Raw genomic sequence first — 16947 nt, 5'->3', positions numbered from 1 at the left:
CTAAACTTGACTTTGTGGTTACACCATTGATTCCAGCGTCTTTACTACCTCTCCTTTGACATTTCGTGCTGATCAATTCATTGTCTTGTTCCACATCCCCACATCGTATCATCGCTTCGCCCTGCATAGAACGGTACAGCATAGCATAGCATAGCATAGCATAGCATAGCATAGCATAGCTCCGTCATCATGTCCGACAATCACGCATCAGCTTCTGACTTACCACCTACTGCATCCACTTCCCAACCACCTGTCCAACCGTTGAAAAACCCAAAATATCGACACATTTCTCGGTCTGCTGCAAAACGAGAATCCGTTCAACTCCTCGGTTCTATCAAAGATCTCCAACTGCACTTCTCTCGAGCTGGACTAGTCGAACATCGTCCTGGGGCAGGAGTAGGCGTCAAATCTAGTAACATCTTGTCCAGTCTAGGTGAGGATGACGAGGAAAACCGACCTCCTTCCGCATTATCATCTTCGTCATTCAGTAACAGTAATAGTCGAAGAGGGGAAAGAAAACCTTGGAAAGAGGTTGATCTACCTAGGATAGATCCTGATCAAGCTAGGAAAGAAGCGAAAGGGATCGTAGAGACCGTTCGTGGATTATGGGGATTATCGGCACCTTCTTCGTCTAATTCTTCGACTGCTCTACCGTCCTCAAAGAGCTTGTATTTCCCCACCAATCTTGCTTCACTGTCAACAACGGACGAAGACCCCGTCGACGAAACGCTACACACACCCCATAGGTCATCGGAAGATATTCGCTCCGCATTGGTCACGACAGCTCGCTCAATACGACGTATACGAACTTTGGCTCTGTCCATCTCCAATGCCTCTCATAGTGGACGAAGAGTATCAGGCTCGTCCGCGCTCTTACCGCCTAAGACGACATCAAGAATGCGTTCCAACTTCTCTACACCGTCCAGACCGGGTGGACTACCTCGAGCTGTCTCTGCGGGCAATGCAACTGGCAACGAGCGAAAATCGAGCTTGGGGATCGACGATGTCGACGGAGCGAATATACACAAAGATGACGGGCTAGCCGATCTGAGAAAGGCCGCTTTGGAAGTGCTTTCGGCTATACGAGCTCTAGAAGAACGACTTCGTCTCGAGCTAAAAGAGGAAGAAGAAGCAGAGAGGGCTTTGTCGCCTGTCTCAGGAGGAGAAGGGGACGAGCCACACGATCCTGATATCTCTTTCGTATCCAACCTCACAAACGAAAACGACACTACTCTGCCTAGTCCCATTAGTCCTACCCTCCACACTGAACCTGAAGGATATATCGATCCGGAGGAAGAGGAAGACGAGTACAATCTCAATGTTCTTGCGCAGGAAGAATCTCAAGCAGAGAGAAAAACGTGGGAAGAGGGGATCGAAGTAGAAAGGAGACAATATAAAGTGTTGGAAGATACGGAGTGGGAGAAGGAAGCGAGAGGGACGAGAGAAGGGGTAGGAAAATGGGTCGGACAAGTTGAACGGCTGTTCACATTTGCGTTAGGGAACGAGACTCAACGGGAGATTGAGATTTGGGCAAAAGGTGACGAGGAATGGGAAGGAAGAACTTTGGGTGAGTTGAGCGTCCTTGCTTCTTATAGTGCGGTAACAATTCGTCGTCATGCTGAAATCGTTGTTCTTCTGTGCTTAGAACAACTACACGCATTCCTGTCGGCTCATCTACCAGTCGCACTCACCTTACGTCTACCTTCGATAGCGTCTTCAGATTTCGCAAGCTCTTTCCTTGCGTCGCTATCGTATGTTCACACAGTTCACAGTACGTGACAACGAATACAGACGCTGACGATCTCTTCCTTTCTGCAGTGACGGCTACATCATCATACAAGCGTACAACTCCTCCCTCCTCTCTTCTTCCAAACCATGGGGTCTCATTCCCGAAGAAGATATACACGACACTCTTACTTCTGTGGTCAGTGGCACGGCATCGCCACCTGTCGCTGCTGGAGAGGAAGGGAGTAAGAAGGAGAAGGAATGGACCTTCAGAAAGGTCGGTAACTTGACCTGTTTTGGAGCGTGAGTAACACTTTGTTACCCATCATATCACATGGCTCATATTGTTGACACGACCGCTTTTGTTCGTAGCGCTCTGAAACATCGTTATCAATTACCAGTCTCTATGCCATCTTCCAACATCACGTCGTCCACTTTCCTTCCCATCCCCTCGAGGTCCAACTCGACTTCCCCTAATCCTACATCATCGAGTAAGACCAAAGATCTGCCCAAGATCGAATATGATCCAATGGTGATTGCTAAGCGAGGAGAAGGATGGGAGGGGATGTTGCAAGAAGTGTTAGGAAAGTGGGTGGAAGAGGTTGGGAGGGAGAGGAGGGAAGGGAGAGGGGAAGTGGCGCGATCGGAACAACGAGCTGGAGGATGGGTGTGATTTTACGTGCTGTCATTCTTCGTTATTTGCATATTCATATTCCTTTGCTTTTAGTCTGCACCTTCGACAGGATTCCACTTCGTCACTTGATGAATCGCGGGCCAAGCGAGTAGCCAAGCTTCTCTGCAGACAGGATACGTGCTACATGGTTGCATATGACAATGGACAGTGCTACGGGATACAACAAGATGACAGATGACAATGCGCTCATGACCACCACTTAATCACTCCCTCTCTTCCCGGCTGTCGCCAGACACCCTTCCACCACACTGAGGAGATGTTTGTTTTCCAAAGCCGCTTGTACTCTCTCTTTATCGTTGAGCTGCTTGTTTACAGCGTGTTCGGACTGATGAGTTCCTGATTTGATACGAATATCGACTCTGTATCGAGGTGGAAGGGCACGCAGGAGACGAACACGTAGTGAAAGGCCTGTGAGGTGAATAAGACTATCAGTCAGCATTTCATGCGGGCACTTTACATACGTTCATCAAGTTTGAAGGTGAGCAGGTGGACTTACCGATCAAAGTTGACATTGAACAATGTGGGATGGTAGGTGTAAGATAGACCAAAACTCTGTTACCCGCCACATTGATATCTTCTAGATTCACAACTCGTAATTGTTCGAGAGAGACGGGGTGTTCTGGATCCGTTATTGATCGTAGCAGGTCTACGTGTTCACCAGGGGTATGTCAGCTAGGAGTTCCGACTAGCTTAGACAATACCGCGATTGATTTTGGATGACCAATGAATACGGATATGTAGCGTGTAGTGAAAACGGCCAGGAGACCAAGCTCACCGTAAACCTCCTCCTCATCAATCTCTTCCCTCTCTTCACCTTGTCCGTATTCTATCGCTTCTCCATAATCGCTCTCATCATCTTCGTCTGAAGAAGTGGGGTTTGTCGCCCATAATTTTGATTTGGCATTACGACTACTATCGACTCGTCGATGCGAGGTCGTCGGTGCGAAGATAGTAGGGTTGTCGTTATCGAGTTGTCGTGACATTTTGCGAGTCTCTACGTATGTTCAGAGAATAGAGATAGCAATCATAGATACGCAGATGAGATCGAATTGCTACCTAGCCTGGACACCTTACTCTCTGCCTGACAAAGTTGCCACTCGCCATGGTGTACGTTACTTCCGACCCTTTCCGAAAATAATCCCGAACCAAGCTAATTAATCATGCACCACTATAGTCACTCCAATCAACCAACCAACCAACCAACCAACCATCTGTTGTATATCACTCACTCTCACACTCACACTCCACTCACAACTATCTTTCTCTACATATCTGTGTAATAACCACATATCCAACAACAATAATCACAATGGCCGAAAAGTGAGTCTTCCTCGCCCATCTTCGTCTCCGAGGTGCATAGGTCCATGCTGACTCTTGTCGTAATTAGCACCTACGTCGTGAGTATCCTTCTCATCCACTCTCTCTCCCGATCCGCGCCGAAGTAATTTGTTGATGTCCTGTTTTGTCTGTTATGTGATACAGCTCCAAACCGCCGGTTTCGAGTGAGTGTTGCACAATCCAGCTGTTTATCATCTTTGAGTGTAGTGAGCTGAGGTGCAAAACTCCCCGAATAGCGCTCGATTCCCTAACCAGAACCAAACCAAGCACTGGTCCGTATCTCCTTCATTCTGAACCGCATCTCACATGAAGAATAGATAATCAAGGAGAGAAGAGAATTGCTGACATATTGCCCGCTTTACTTTCATTCTTCGACTTGACAAAACAGCTGGGTGAGTTATTTTGATAGATAAGACGGTTTGTAGTGATTGACATCACCCTCCACCGACTGTGTAGCAAAACTTTGTCGACTACCACAAGTGTGTCAACGCCAAGGGAGAAGATTTCGCCCCTTGTCAGCAATTCAAGAAGGCTTTCCGAGCTCTCTGTCCTAGTGGGTTTTGGTCACATGCTTCTACCGCAAAAGGGTGCTTGGAAATTGTGTCGGAACGTCTGCTGATTGATTTGATCTGATCTTCTTACCCTCCTTTCCCCTTCGACCCTACCCTGCCAACCCTCCCTCTCCGACTAATCAATACAACAGACGAATGGGTAAGTCCTCTCCTTATGTCGAGTATCATCACACGAGAATATGACTAACGCCCATTTCGTTTTCAGGCTGCCAAGTGGGAGGAGCAGATCGAGGCCGGTACTTTCCCCGCTTCCCTCAAGCCATAGGTTCACCTCTTTCCATCTTCTGTCTATATAGCATGGTAGAAATCTAGGAAAAGAGTAGGGAGCATGGATATTCGGGGAATTGAAAAGGAGCGCGGCGCACTGGCCTGCATTGAGACTGTCACGATTCTGCTAACACGCGATCTGATTCTGATTGATGTACTAACAAAAGGCATGACATCGAAGCTGTCTAGCTGGGTGCTACCTGTACCGCAACAAGAACATACTGTATAATCCAATTACAAGGGGTATCTATCATCTCCTCGAGTATCAATAACAATCATTGGTATCCATTCCAAACCTCCTTCCTGAGATGAGCTCTTCTCATGACGCATTTTGCGAATGAGAACCATCTCCTCCATCTTCCTCCACAAAGATCTCATGGTATTTCTCCAATATCGTCTCGATTGCCTATCATCCAATCAGTGTCAGTCAATCCAATATCCTGCCTTGATCTCTCAGAACTCACCTTGCATTGGAAACTCATATGTTCAAGATTCAATCCCCCTTCTTCTGGAGGCGCACCTAACAGTGTTGGACCAAATACAATACTCAGATTTGAGACCGACATCTGATTGACCGAATCTTTCCGTCGTACACTAGGAAAGAAGTCAGCTTCTTCTGGTACGATAAGGCGGTGATGGCAGCGCGTTCCATCTCCTCGATATGACTTACCGATCCAGATGTCCCATGAAGAATTTCAAAGTGGCATAGTTCGGATCTGGTAGTTCGTTGACTTGCTCATGTAGTCTAATATGTCTCAGTCGATCATTCTCATATCCTACGCAGACCGATTCCGTCAGTACACCGGTCAATTTTGCAGCTGACTGGCTGCGCGACTCACTTGCAGCTTCGATAAAGGAATGGTATAGGCCATAAGTGAGGAGTGGTTCTGGCAATTCTCGGAACCATAGCTTCAACGCTCCTGATATAACGTTGATGTCCGCACTCCATTCTTCTGACATGACGTCGACGCTATTGATATCTTCAAGAATATGACTGTAAGCATGCGTTCCATTGACCAAGACCAAGTGTAGAACATGTCGATGTCAACTCACCCCTGTCCAGCGCATTCTTGAGAGCTTGTACCTTCGATGTCGTTCCGGACAACCGATATATACCCATCGATTCGAGACCTGACAAGCCATGAAGAGAACCGTCAGCAGTCGTTCCCAGCAACCTTAGTAAGCACGCAGCTCACCATACGCTTCGATGGCCTGAGCACATTTCTCCACAACCTTCGGTACTTCCGTTCCATCGCGTTGCAGCTGTTCTCCCAAATCGACACCGAATGTCGCGCCTGAAGACGCAGGAATCCCTGGAGCAGCATATCCCTCTGAGGACGATCCTTGTTCCGTCTGATACGAAGTACCGTTGGTGGTATTGGTCGAATTGATCGATATTTGTGAAACATGGGAACTTTGGCTAGGACCACCACCAGCTGCGGCTGCTGCCATCGCATCGGCACTTCGCTGTACATGTGGTGGTAGAGGCGGAACCTTCAGGTCGAGCGTCAGGACGGCGATCAAAAGCTAATAACTCCACATAAAATAAATCACTCACAAAGCCTTCCTCATACGGTGCATCACGACGAGGACCGCGAGGCGTTCCTCTTGCTACTACATAGTTCTGCATGTACGCCTTGAAGTCCGTTCTGTTGTCTATCGCTTCGAATATCGTTTTCAGTCCAGGCCCTGGATAATGAGACGATAAATCAGCTAAAGAATCGCCTTCCACGCAATATAGACACTCACCTTCATCGGCGGCGCTCATGGGGTTGAGCAGAGTTCCATCTCCGACGACGGTCGATTCGTACAAGAAAGCAAATCGCGACAAGTGATATTGCGTTCCCAAGTCCAGCTCGTCCGCACATTCTTTCAGCAGCTGCAGAAGATTCGCTGTCGTCAGTGACGTTCTTGTCTAAGGGAGAAAGGACGATAGGCTGGCACTTACACGAAGGATCTTCGGTAATTGAAAGTTGAAGTATTCTTGTCTCAAAGCTTGACTTTCCAACACTGCCTTCCTGAATGTTTCGCTCGCTTGTGCCATCCTAGCTCTCACATCGTCCTCTTGACGCTGTAATGATCCCGCTCCTTTTCCCTTGAAAAGCATTCCTCCCTTGGTCATAGCTTTCCCCAATACCCGCTTCCCACCACCACTACCTGGTCCACCTGATGCTGAACTTCCACCACCCGAAGTATTCGCAGATGAGGCAGAGGCTGAGGATCGCATACCGGCGTCTTTGAGCGATTCCCCTTCTTTCGCTACGAGGAGACGCTCGAGTTCCTCGGCTGTGGCGTCGAAGCGCGATTTGGCTTTGTCCATCACCGTCTCGCTTTCTTGGAGAATCGATTGATACCGCGCGCCATTGTCTTTGTGCTGTAGAGTTATCGAAGATCGTTATCAGTACCTGACATGGTCTAACGAAGTCCTGCTAAGGTAGTTCTCACAACTTTTCGCATCTTCTCGCCTTCTCTCGCTAGCCCAAGAAGCTCATCACTCATCTCGTTCAACCGCTGAGAGAACCGAATGCGGTTTTGCGCAAGCTGGTCTTGCAACTTGAGCGAGCCTTGATAAGCCGTGACAAAAGTCCTGCATCGAGTGGTTATATCAGCCTGCTACCTTATGCCTTTGTTGTACGCAGCTCGAGTGTGAAGTTTGAAGGGCAAGCACTCACCCAGCTTTACAATCCGCTCTTGCATAGACATCACCCGTCGTCCGACATAGCTCTACTAGTGACCGGGCGTATTTCTCCTCAATTTCTGCTCTGGATCGAAAGAAGACTGCGACTTGCTGGTGATGAAATGGCGAGAGATCAGCTATGCAGTATCATTTCAAAGGCCAAATGTCAGATAACCTACTTTACACGAGGCTATAGACTGTTTTATCCTATCTGCGAGTAACGGCAGAGCGCACTGTGACGAACCTATCAGCATGTCATACCTCTCGATGCTCAGCTGGGCACGAGCACTCACGTCGACTTCACACAATCCTCTCAGGATTCCCTCATCGAATCCAACTGGAATCACGTCCTCTTGTGTTGCCGTGTTGATAGTTCCCAAACTACCCATCCCTCCACCCAGACCGGACGACATCCTCCGATCATTGCTCAGACTAGGTCGGCCATTCGCTCCCCCTCCTCCTCCCACGTCAGAGTACGAGTGTTGTCGACTGTTATTGTTGCTGTTGTTATTGTTGTTGTCGAAGTATTGAGCGTTTGAAGTGGTCGTGGAAGTTGACGAAGAGGAGGCGACGTGAGGAAGTTGAGGTTTGTTAGGTGATTGAGGGGGTTGTTGTTGAAGGATATCTTGAGCTGAATTTAATTACACATAGTAACACAACGGTCAGATTCAATCCAGAGAGCAGCAATCTCGAGACCGACTCACAATACTGTCGTTGTCTATATCCATATGCTCCATTCTCCCCATCTTCAGGCCGTTTGACATCGACATACCCGTCGGGATAATGTTCCATCTTCGAAGTGTGACGACCCAGATGCGAACAGCGGAGAGGAAGGAGTGTATCGAGTTTGTTATTCGATACTACAGTAGATTACGCGTAGTCGAGAGTCAGTCGCAATCCTAGCTGTTATATGTCTCACATTCGTGTAACGAGATGGCGGGCGAAGAAAGACATGACAAGGGGGACGTTGCTCACTCACCTAATCAAGAGGTATTTCGAGACGCGGTAACCTTGCGCACTGCATGTATGTATTTCTTCACTGGACGATCACCCAAGGATAAGACGTTGATAAATGTGATTGGGTGCAGCTAATGAACAATTGGATGGTTATAGGCTTGGAGGAGACCGAGGTAGACAGACATTGGTCGTAAGGACAACAGCCGTATAGCCAGTCAGTCACCAGCATTGAGCGCGAAGGTACAGTAGATCTCCCTCCCTCTCCCCCCGTCGGCCCCCCGCGTCTGAATGTGGCACTTGATTTTCGCATCGATACTTTTCCTTTCACTTCCGGTTCGAGAGCACATATTTCATACGTTTCAATGTCATAATGTCATGAAGTACGGTGATGCAGGAAGATAATTGTCCATTGATAGAATCGAGCGAAACCCCAGAAGAATTGAACGAAGAAGAAATAATGTAGTATATTTGGGAATGACTCGACAAAACAAATTAGGAAGACTTGTCTAGTAGGTAGCAACGCATGAACCGGCGACCAACTCGTATCCCTTCTCACAGGAGAAAGCGGTACACTGAGAGTCCATGCAAGTGATGGCACCGAAAGCGACACCAGCAACGGTCGTGCAGCTAGAAAGACAGTATCTCTATCAGCGCTGCTTCGAGGTGTGTTTTTCAATACACTTACTCAACGCCAAGGGTGATGTTGGCGGAGGTGTTTTGGAACTCGCCAAAGATACAACCTCCACAAGCTTCAAGTTCGTTCTTGGTGTCGATGCACTATACGGACACGGCAAACGAACAATCAGTGGATGCCTTGGGTGAAGTTGACGGATGTAGACAAACACTTACCTCGTATGTGTCGGAGTATTCGTTAACGTTGCAAGCGGTCAAACCTTTGGGACAGAGTGTCTGGCTATCGAGTCTCAGTTGCTCCAAGGTAGCCCTTGCCCTTCTCCTGGCAAGACCGCTCGCTTGAGCCTCGGCAGTATGAACATAGTTGAACCAAGTCCCGGCATTACAGTTGACCGCGAAGCCGTTACTAGTGACCTCAATGACGTTTGGAGCGTTGCATCGACATCCGAACTGGCCGTTACCGAGAGGGTTGATCATGGCAGACCCTTCAGTGGCGCACGCCTGGAAACATTCTTTGATGGTGTTTGTGTTGGGTGGAGCGTTGTCGGTGACCATGTTCGAAAGACATTGACGGAATTCAAAAGTGGTAGTGAGGTCGTAGACCTTTTACGCACGAACACACCAACAATCAGCATCGGCTTCTTACAGTGGGTACTGGACATAGTTATGGGGGCTGTGATTGTACGTACAATATAATCATTGACCGCACAGTTGCCTTGAGAATTGGTTCCTTGCGTGTATTGGCTGGAGATGATGGGGTTTGGACTGCATCTGCATGACATCGTGTCAAAGGAGAAATATGCGAAAGGTGCAATGTCCGAGGTAGCTTGACATATGTTCTGGTAACAGCAAAGAAAGAATAACCACCAGTGGAGTCAGTCACGACGCGTTCGGGTGGTTGGAAGTCATATCTGGGCAAGGCGTGGCGAAATGCATCGGAATTGGGTGTCGTAGTGAGAGTACGGTACTCACGATACAGTTTTCCACACTGTTCCCGAGGTTCTCCCCATACGAGATTGAGTCGGCGTAACCCTGGGAAGTACAACCGATGAACCCTGCGGCGCTGACCCGGAGGGGTAGTGCCGCCAACAAGGCAAAGGCAGCCAAAGTGGTGGTAAGGATAGAGGGCATCGTATGGAGATGATGAGGGGACTAAGGGAGTCAATTGAGAGTGACGGAGGTGGCGGTGATGACGGATCAAAAAGAATGTATAAGTTTGTTCTTAGTTGTGCGATAGGTGAGTCGTTGTGGTGAGAAGAGGAAAGTAATGGGTCCGTCCTGTCCTGCTATATATATATAGCCTGCTCAGTGACTTGTTGTGTTGTGTCGGGACCGTGGAATTGCTTGCTTGTTTACATCTCTGCTCGGTAGTCAGGTTCGGTCGAGCACAAACATGCCACCCAAGCAAGGATGTTTACTTTCACGGCCAACCGAAAGGACGATACGATCACTCCACGTCAGTTAAGATTTCAGTAACTAACCGATTTTTCGACGTCATACTCTTCGCCATCTGTGGATCAGACACCTTGACAGTACGAAAGTGACTTCGTTCGTTGCAGTACATCACCACTTACCCCTGATTATTATGCGCCTCATCTCTCAATGTACGTTCGTTTGATCCGTACTGGAGCTCGAACCGAGGCGAGGAGACAAACACAGAAACAATTGATTGATTGTGCGAAACAGAAACAGAAACAAGATATAACGTACAAATCCAGAATCTTAACTGTATATGCATGCCGATCCGATGCGATGCCATCACACCACGATGATGGTATATCATTCTTGACAAGTTTGCATTCGCACCAAGCGTAACTGATCTCAAAGTAGACTAGTTGCTTATCGGGTGAACAACCGGAATGTCACGTCGGACGATCGAAACCACTTGTTTGCGTGAACTCAAATCATCCGTACCTGACGATTCCAGTGGCTATTTGAACATGTTTCTTTCACATTCGAGATCCGCAGCGTCTACACAGATGAGATCAGATCACGCTGGGGACCCGAATTGGGACCCATGCGAGACCTCTCGCTATTGTCATTTCATTTATTGTTAGCGGAAAGACAAGGATATGCCGTGCAATGCGCTTCTCTGCAATCCGAGGTAACTATTGTCCATCATTGGTGGCCCAATCCCTTTGCGGGCTTCCCAAACGGTCTTGGTTGGACTTCGTTAGGATGCCGGCTCACCATTCTGATAGCATGATCTATATACAGCACGAGCATGGTGACAAGCCGCTATCCAGATATAGCCCATATTGTGGTCACCGTACCTTCACATGAGGGCGGTCTTGTAGTGAAGGAATATGCCCGGACCAGTGTTCAGAGTGCTCTTGTCATCTCTTCGGTAATTCTGCGTATCGTCAGGGAAACGTTCTTGGCCGTCACTTGCCGTTCGCTCACTAGTTTGGACCAGTATCGTGCACTCGTATCAGTAACCCATCTCACAAAAGTGAATGAACGGACTATTGTACGATCTTGCATCTGCCACGAATGCGGCGCCCTCCGCCGACGTATCGCGCCTCTAGCTGTCATCGCACCTCCATAACTTCCACTTAATCACAATCCAATTCCACCTCTATCACGTTCCCAAACTCTTTTCGATATAGCGTTACAAGTGTACAGAATCCTCGATGTCGCGCTTACCACCACCCCGGAAACCCCTTCCTACAAGTGGTGTAGCTTCTTCATCGTCCTCTCATTCAATACGCAAGCCTGCTCTTCCTGCGCCAGCTCGAAAACAAGGTCAGAGAGTAGGAACGAATGCGAAGGGGACAGAGGATGGGTATCTGTATGTAGCCGGTGTGAGGGATGCGAGTAAACGAGTCACAGAGTTTAGAGTGAGTCGGGCGGTCTGTCTCGCAGCCTAGTGAAGCAAAGTGCCCGTACTACCCATAGAGATTGGTGCTACAACTAGCTGGCAAGATTGTGCTGACACATTCTTCTTGAACGGACTTCTAGACAGAACAAGATGTATGTCCAATCTGTCATACCGATAGACAGTTCAACAAGAACTTGAGACTGCTAGTGTCCCCATGCTATCACAAGATGTAAGTGTTCTTTCTTGGCTCGATATTCCACATTGTGCTATTCTTCCTGTTTGTCGCATCTCTGCACACCTTCGTGAAGACAGTTCAGCTCCGCGCTCTTCACTTTCAGTCAGACGACTCGTGTTTCAACAGTGCTATCTGTATCATCACTACCACATGTAGCTGACCTCTTCATATTTTCTTACCAGGTGCGAATCATGTATTGACCGACTGTTCACGCTCGGACCGGAACCGTGTCCGCAATGCGGCAAGATCTTACGAAAAGTGAATTTTGCTCATCAGACATTTGAAGACTTGAAAGTTGAGAAGGAGGTAGCTGTGAGACGGCGAATGGCAGAGAAGTGAGTGGCGATGACGTTCTTCACTCGAGCTTCACGGGGAAATGGGGAATGTACTCTTTGCAGGATCCCTGGGGGGTTGGATTGTTGACGATTGTCTTGACTTAGCTTTAATAAACGTAGAGAAGATTTCGGGAGTGACAAGGAGTACGATGACTATCTTGAAGAAGTCGAAGATCTCAGTGAGCTACGAAGCACCATCATAAACAAAAGGACTACCTAGCTAACTCTTCGCACAGCGTTCAACCTGCTCAACGATATCGATCTCGAAAAGACTGAAGCGCGAATTGCCCAATTTGCGAAACAGAACAAAGCATTGATCGTCGCCAATCAAGAGAAAACGGCGCTAGAAGCGATGTCTCAAGCGGAGAGAGATGATGTGGAACGGAGAGCGAGAGAGGAGAGGATGAGGATGGTGGAGGAAGCTGAGCGGGTGGAGAGGGAGGAGGAGGCCAGACTGAGGGCGGAAGTGACAGAGGCCTTGGTGAGTCTTTACCTTGTTCAGCCAGATCTGGTTTGAAAGTCTCGCTTGCTGACTGCATGAACTCGTTATAGGCCAGTGGAGAGACGAAACGAGCACGAGAGATCGAATTTCGGGCCAGAGAAGCTAAACAACTTCGACAAGAAGCTCTGTTCAAGTTCGTCCCTCCAGCTCTCCTCGCCTCGACAACAGGTAATGACGAAGACGATGAGGTCCATACTCCATTATCTCCAAACTACAAAGGACCTTTCGTACCTATCCCGTATTCTGATCCGGATAAGGCAGCGTGGAAAGGATGGTACGACATACATGAGGAATACGTGGATAGGCGCAGTGGGGTGATCTTTGTGAAGGAGGACAAGGAGGGCAAGGTGAGAGGAGGAGGGTGGGATCTGAAAGAGTTTTGGGAGATGGAGATCAGATCTGCGGTGGAAGGGTTGGGCATTGAGCCGTTGGAATAGGTCCAAGTGCTGAGAGAGGAGAATGATGTTGTACTATCACCACTGTATCACAAAATGCCTAAGTTGGACGTTGAGAATCGCGAACAAATCCTACCATAGCATCTACTCGGTGGAGCATTGCATGTTACCTCATCTGCGAGCTCGTACTGAAATGGCAGAAATTCAGCAACCCAGCCTTCGTTCTGAATGCTCACAGTCACAAGGGTAAAGGAATATTTGCCACCCATCTTTGAGACAAGTCGCGTAAGAACGCGTTTCGCGATGAATTGACCTGATTCTCAATTGATCGTAATTGAATCATTTCCATCAGAATTCATACATGCACATATACACCCTCCAATCATTATCTCTTTGATGGCAATGAGCAAAAGGGCAGCACTCAACTTATTGCTAGGTGGAAGCGTGACGATCCCATCTTTCCAGTCTTTGTGAGCGGAGAGGGACCGAAGCGATATCATTCCATAATACTACTCTCGGCATTTGACATCCGAACCGAATCTCTGACCTAATCGTCGAACACTGTCGGCGGACTGATCTTCCTCATCATGTCGCCGACTAAATCTGTATCACAATCTCGATATAACAGAGACGACTTTCTAGTCGAAGCACCACCATCAGCAGCATCATCATCATCATCATCATCTCGACAGTCCGAATCATCTCCTTCAATCTCGACCTTTCCCTTAAGATCCCAGACTTTAACCTCGAAAACGACAGATGCTTCCGACCCATCTTCCTCCACCCCACCTCCACGTCGACCCGCGCTAACCTCGTCTCACTCATCACCTTCTCTCACACCTTTCACAGCCTCGTCCCCTACAAAGAGCATGAAGAGGGCTTGGCAGCCTTCGACCCCAACAAAGAGGGCTCTGATAGGCTCTGTGGAGAGTAGGAAGAAGGGAGAGGGGAGGGTAGATTGTGGAATGGGGTTGGGAGGAAGAGGTGCAGAGGGCGCAGAAAGGGGATTGAGTGAGCGTGAGTCGACGTTCTTAACGCTTGATCTGGAGAATAACACCGCTAGTAGAGTGGGTGCTGATCTTGTAATCTTCGGTTGTACAGTATATGTATCGCACGAACGAGCCGAAGCGGAGAGTGCTCTCGCGACCACTGGGAAGAAGCAAGAAGCGAAGAAGGGTTGGGGAGGCACGGTATTGTCTTCAGCTGTGACGGCGGGTGTGTATGGCGCTGCTCTAGGATTGTGAGTAGTTTCAAGTGCGAGATCTGATAGATCGTGTGGACTAATTGGTTATCTATACAGAACGGCATACAGATTGCTCTCGAATAAACCTGATCCAGCTCAAGGGGAGGAAACGGCGCCACCAGCAAACGATCAAAATGATCAAGCAGAGAGTCCTTCGGAAGTCTTTACCGAAACGGACGGCGATAGCGAGCACACGAGCAGAGATCTGGTAATGTCAAGTCATTCCCCCTCGGAAGCCCTACCACTCTCGCCACGAGAAAATGGTCTTGATCCTGATCGAGAGCTTCAAGTCGAAACTCAGACGTTTATTGCAACGACAGAAACCGCTCTGATTGAAGTATCTCCGCTGGCGCCTGAGCCTGCGCCCTCACTCTCAGTCGAACTCTTGCCTCCGCCTGCTTACGAAGAGACGGAGGGAAAGAAGAAAGATTTGAAAGATGATTGGGAAGAGCTGGACGAGGTGAGTCTTTATTTATATGTCTGTTATATCGTCCATCGGGAATGGATCGGTAACTGACAATGTTCACGGATCATAGGAAGTCGTTACGCCGTCTTCGTCCAAGGCCAGTACATTGAGATTGAATCCGTTTCCATCACCTGCTCGTTCGAGTCCAGCCTCACGACGGAAGAAGGCGAAGAGGACTCGAACGGTGCAAGGCAGACTGCACCAATCTGCTTCATCTGCACGATCGTCACCAGTCCATGCTATTGAGGACGACCTGTTCAGCGGTGCGACGTGGACCCCAACTACGAGTCTCACAAACGACACAGCGACGTTATCTCCACGTAAGCCTGCGAAGTCAGAAGCCGGAATGACATCCTTCATTAATCTTGAAAATGAAGATGACGAAGAAGACGAAGATGATGATATGACATTGCGGTTGGATACAATGGCAGTCCGGCTAAAAGAGCTCATACTGGAAGGACAGCGAGCGCTGGAAATCGAGCCTGTACGACAACCGGAAGCCGCGGAGGGCAGTGACAACTGGTCGGCCAGTATAAGTGGGGTAGTAACGCCAATCAAAAGCGGTCATAGTACGCCAGCTGTCAACGGAAGACACGAGAAAGCTGGATCTGCAGGTGAAGTGTCGGTGTCTGAGCGAAGGAGATCGAGAATACCAGTCAGAAGTGGCAGCGTGACTATTGGGTTAAATATGGTGTAAGGAGCAGGACAAGTGAAGGACGTGCAACGAGAACGGCGAAAAGGCTAGAAGACAACACTGTAGTATAGCGTCTTCCTGTCGCATAGACATCACTGTATCGATTTGTTGTAGCATATCTGGTGTATCCTAGAGTCGATAGATGGCATCGCATGTGATGATACAACGACGGACACGGTCCGAAGATGGCAGACGTCGCATGTACAAAGCGTCGCAGCATGACGTCGAGAAGATCTACTATGTGTACGTATGGTAAAGCAAGTATACATGACGCCTCCCGCGTATTGCGTAAGACTGAATCACTGTTTTCTGGAATCATACTGTACATACGAGTACATATGTGATGTCTTGATCCGAGACGTATATTGACGGTTGCCGAGACACAACTTGCCACTTGTCACCAATCTCCAATGTGACGACGAGGTATGCTTCGATGTTCAGAGTTGAGTGGTGTAAGATACAGTAACTTCCCTGCCCGAGGTGGATTCGATTCATTCAACCGCAGTCTCTTTCCCTCTCTTTTCCTGTTTTTCGTCGTCCATAATTAGCAACAGAATAGTAATCCGTGCTTCTTTGTTCCAAAAACCCCATTCGCTACCCGCGACCTCTATACATCGGATCACTCTGTATTATTACGGCGTATCTCGATTGCAACTTGGAGACATAACAACGTGATCACCAACAGTAGTATCTCGCACGTTGGTATAGACTTTTCACTTGGCATAGACTTAAAACCCCCTCGTCATCGGCAAAGACGGAGGTGGCAAGTCAGTCTGTAAAGTAAACTGCGCCGTAGTGCTGTGCGTATATATCGTTATATTGTTTTCCCTGAGATTCGCCAAGGAAGTGTAAGTGTATGGTGTACGGTGTATGGTGAGTGACGTACGCTTACTTACTTACTTTGACAAAACCCCCTTCTGTCTTTCTGCCCCGCAGCGCAGTGCATACTCGTCGTCTGTGTTTTTTGGGTTACAGATCCCCTCTTCGAGACAAGCCAAGCATTACACAAATCACTGTAGTCTTCATCACTTCACTTCACTTTATCTTACACTTGCAACACACCTGATCCGAGGGCCCCGAGCTTTGTTTTCTAGTGCTCCCTTCACAGCTTTGAGTTATTCTTGACCATACTTTGTCATCGACTCATACTATCATTATTACTGTAGCCATATATATATAATAGCTTTCTACCTTGCTTCACTTTCTTTGCCACCTAGATCAAAACCCCATCGTCAGCGTCGCAGTCGATTAACTTGACATTTGACCATCCAAGGACCTTTTAGTTAGTGAAACCACATATTCACTTGAAAGGATCGCATCGCTTTGTTTGAGCATATATACCTCGCTTTACAACACATTCTTATCATCGATCAACTTGATCTATCTTCTTCCA

General features: G+C 48.3%; 7 protein-coding genes across 7 annotated transcripts; 4 read left to right on the top strand and 3 right to left on the bottom strand.

Annotated features, from left to right (window-relative positions):
- Nucleotides 1-189: 189 nt before the first annotated feature.
- On the top strand, nt 190-2398 carry CI109_105688 (uncharacterized protein; the record flags this gene model as incomplete). Its single annotated transcript, XM_032004193.1, has 4 exons — nt 190-1567; nt 1646-1751; nt 1819-2028; nt 2098-2398. The coding sequence occupies 4 exons, from the start codon at nt 190-192 to the stop codon at nt 2396-2398; spliced, it is 1995 nt and encodes a 664-aa protein (XP_031861424.1).
- A 220-nt stretch (nt 2399-2618) lies between these two features.
- Nucleotides 2619-3402, bottom strand: CI109_105687 (uncharacterized protein; the record flags this gene model as incomplete). The annotated part of the gene is made up of 3 exons (XM_032004192.1): nt 2619-2827; nt 2916-3065; nt 3195-3402. The coding sequence occupies 3 exons, from the start codon at nt 3400-3402 to the stop codon at nt 2619-2621; spliced, it is 567 nt and encodes a 188-aa protein (XP_031861423.1).
- Nucleotides 3403-3728: 326 nt separating this feature from the next.
- CI109_105686 (uncharacterized protein) lies at nt 3729-4594 on the top strand (the record flags this gene model as incomplete). Its single annotated transcript, XM_032004191.1, has 7 exons — nt 3729-3739; nt 3807-3816; nt 3902-3921; nt 3994-4033; nt 4214-4310; nt 4461-4468; nt 4535-4594. The coding sequence occupies 7 exons, from the start codon at nt 3729-3731 to the stop codon at nt 4592-4594; spliced, it is 246 nt and encodes an 81-aa protein (XP_031861422.1).
- Nucleotides 4595-4915: 321 nt separating this feature from the next.
- CI109_105685 (uncharacterized protein) lies at nt 4916-8065 on the bottom strand (the record flags this gene model as incomplete). Its single annotated transcript, XM_032004190.1, has 14 exons — nt 4916-5002; nt 5061-5190; nt 5267-5372; nt 5436-5576; nt 5650-5727; nt 5793-6090; nt 6155-6285; nt 6346-6475; nt 6545-6970; nt 7042-7183; nt 7269-7384; nt 7453-7506; nt 7567-7904; nt 7978-8065. The coding sequence occupies 14 exons, from the start codon at nt 8063-8065 to the stop codon at nt 4916-4918; spliced, it is 2265 nt and encodes a 754-aa protein (XP_031861421.1).
- A 671-nt stretch (nt 8066-8736) lies between these two features.
- CI109_105684 (uncharacterized protein) lies at nt 8737-9994 on the bottom strand (the record flags this gene model as incomplete). The annotated part of the gene is made up of 5 exons (XM_065967711.1): nt 8737-8857; nt 8916-9007; nt 9080-9466; nt 9553-9702; nt 9836-9994. 5 exons carry the CDS (start codon nt 9992-9994, stop codon nt 8737-8739), a joined length of 909 nt encoding a protein of 302 aa, XP_065823783.1.
- A 1502-nt stretch (nt 9995-11496) lies between these two features.
- On the top strand, nt 11497-13193 carry CI109_105683 (CDK-activating kinase assembly factor MAT1; the record flags this gene model as incomplete). Its single annotated transcript, XM_032004188.1, has 6 exons — nt 11497-11703; nt 11825-11913; nt 12102-12254; nt 12360-12433; nt 12491-12735; nt 12807-13193. 6 exons carry the CDS (start codon nt 11497-11499, stop codon nt 13191-13193), a joined length of 1155 nt encoding a protein of 384 aa, XP_031861419.1.
- A 545-nt stretch (nt 13194-13738) lies between these two features.
- On the top strand, nt 13739-15557 carry CI109_105682 (uncharacterized protein; the record flags this gene model as incomplete). Its single annotated transcript, XM_032004187.1, has 4 exons — nt 13739-14168; nt 14253-14391; nt 14452-14854; nt 14931-15557. The coding sequence occupies 4 exons, from the start codon at nt 13739-13741 to the stop codon at nt 15555-15557; spliced, it is 1599 nt and encodes a 532-aa protein (XP_031861418.1).
- Between the last annotated feature and the right edge of the window lie 1390 nt (nt 15558-16947).

The sequence above is a fragment of the Kwoniella shandongensis genome, chromosome 10, assembly GCF_008629635.2.
Source record: "Kwoniella shandongensis chromosome 10, complete sequence".
Classification (NCBI taxonomy): Eukaryota; Fungi; Basidiomycota; class Tremellomycetes; order Tremellales; family Cryptococcaceae; genus Kwoniella; species Kwoniella shandongensis.
The sequence above is the reverse complement of the archived record's forward strand: the minus strand, read 5'-3'. Positions and strand labels throughout refer to the sequence as shown.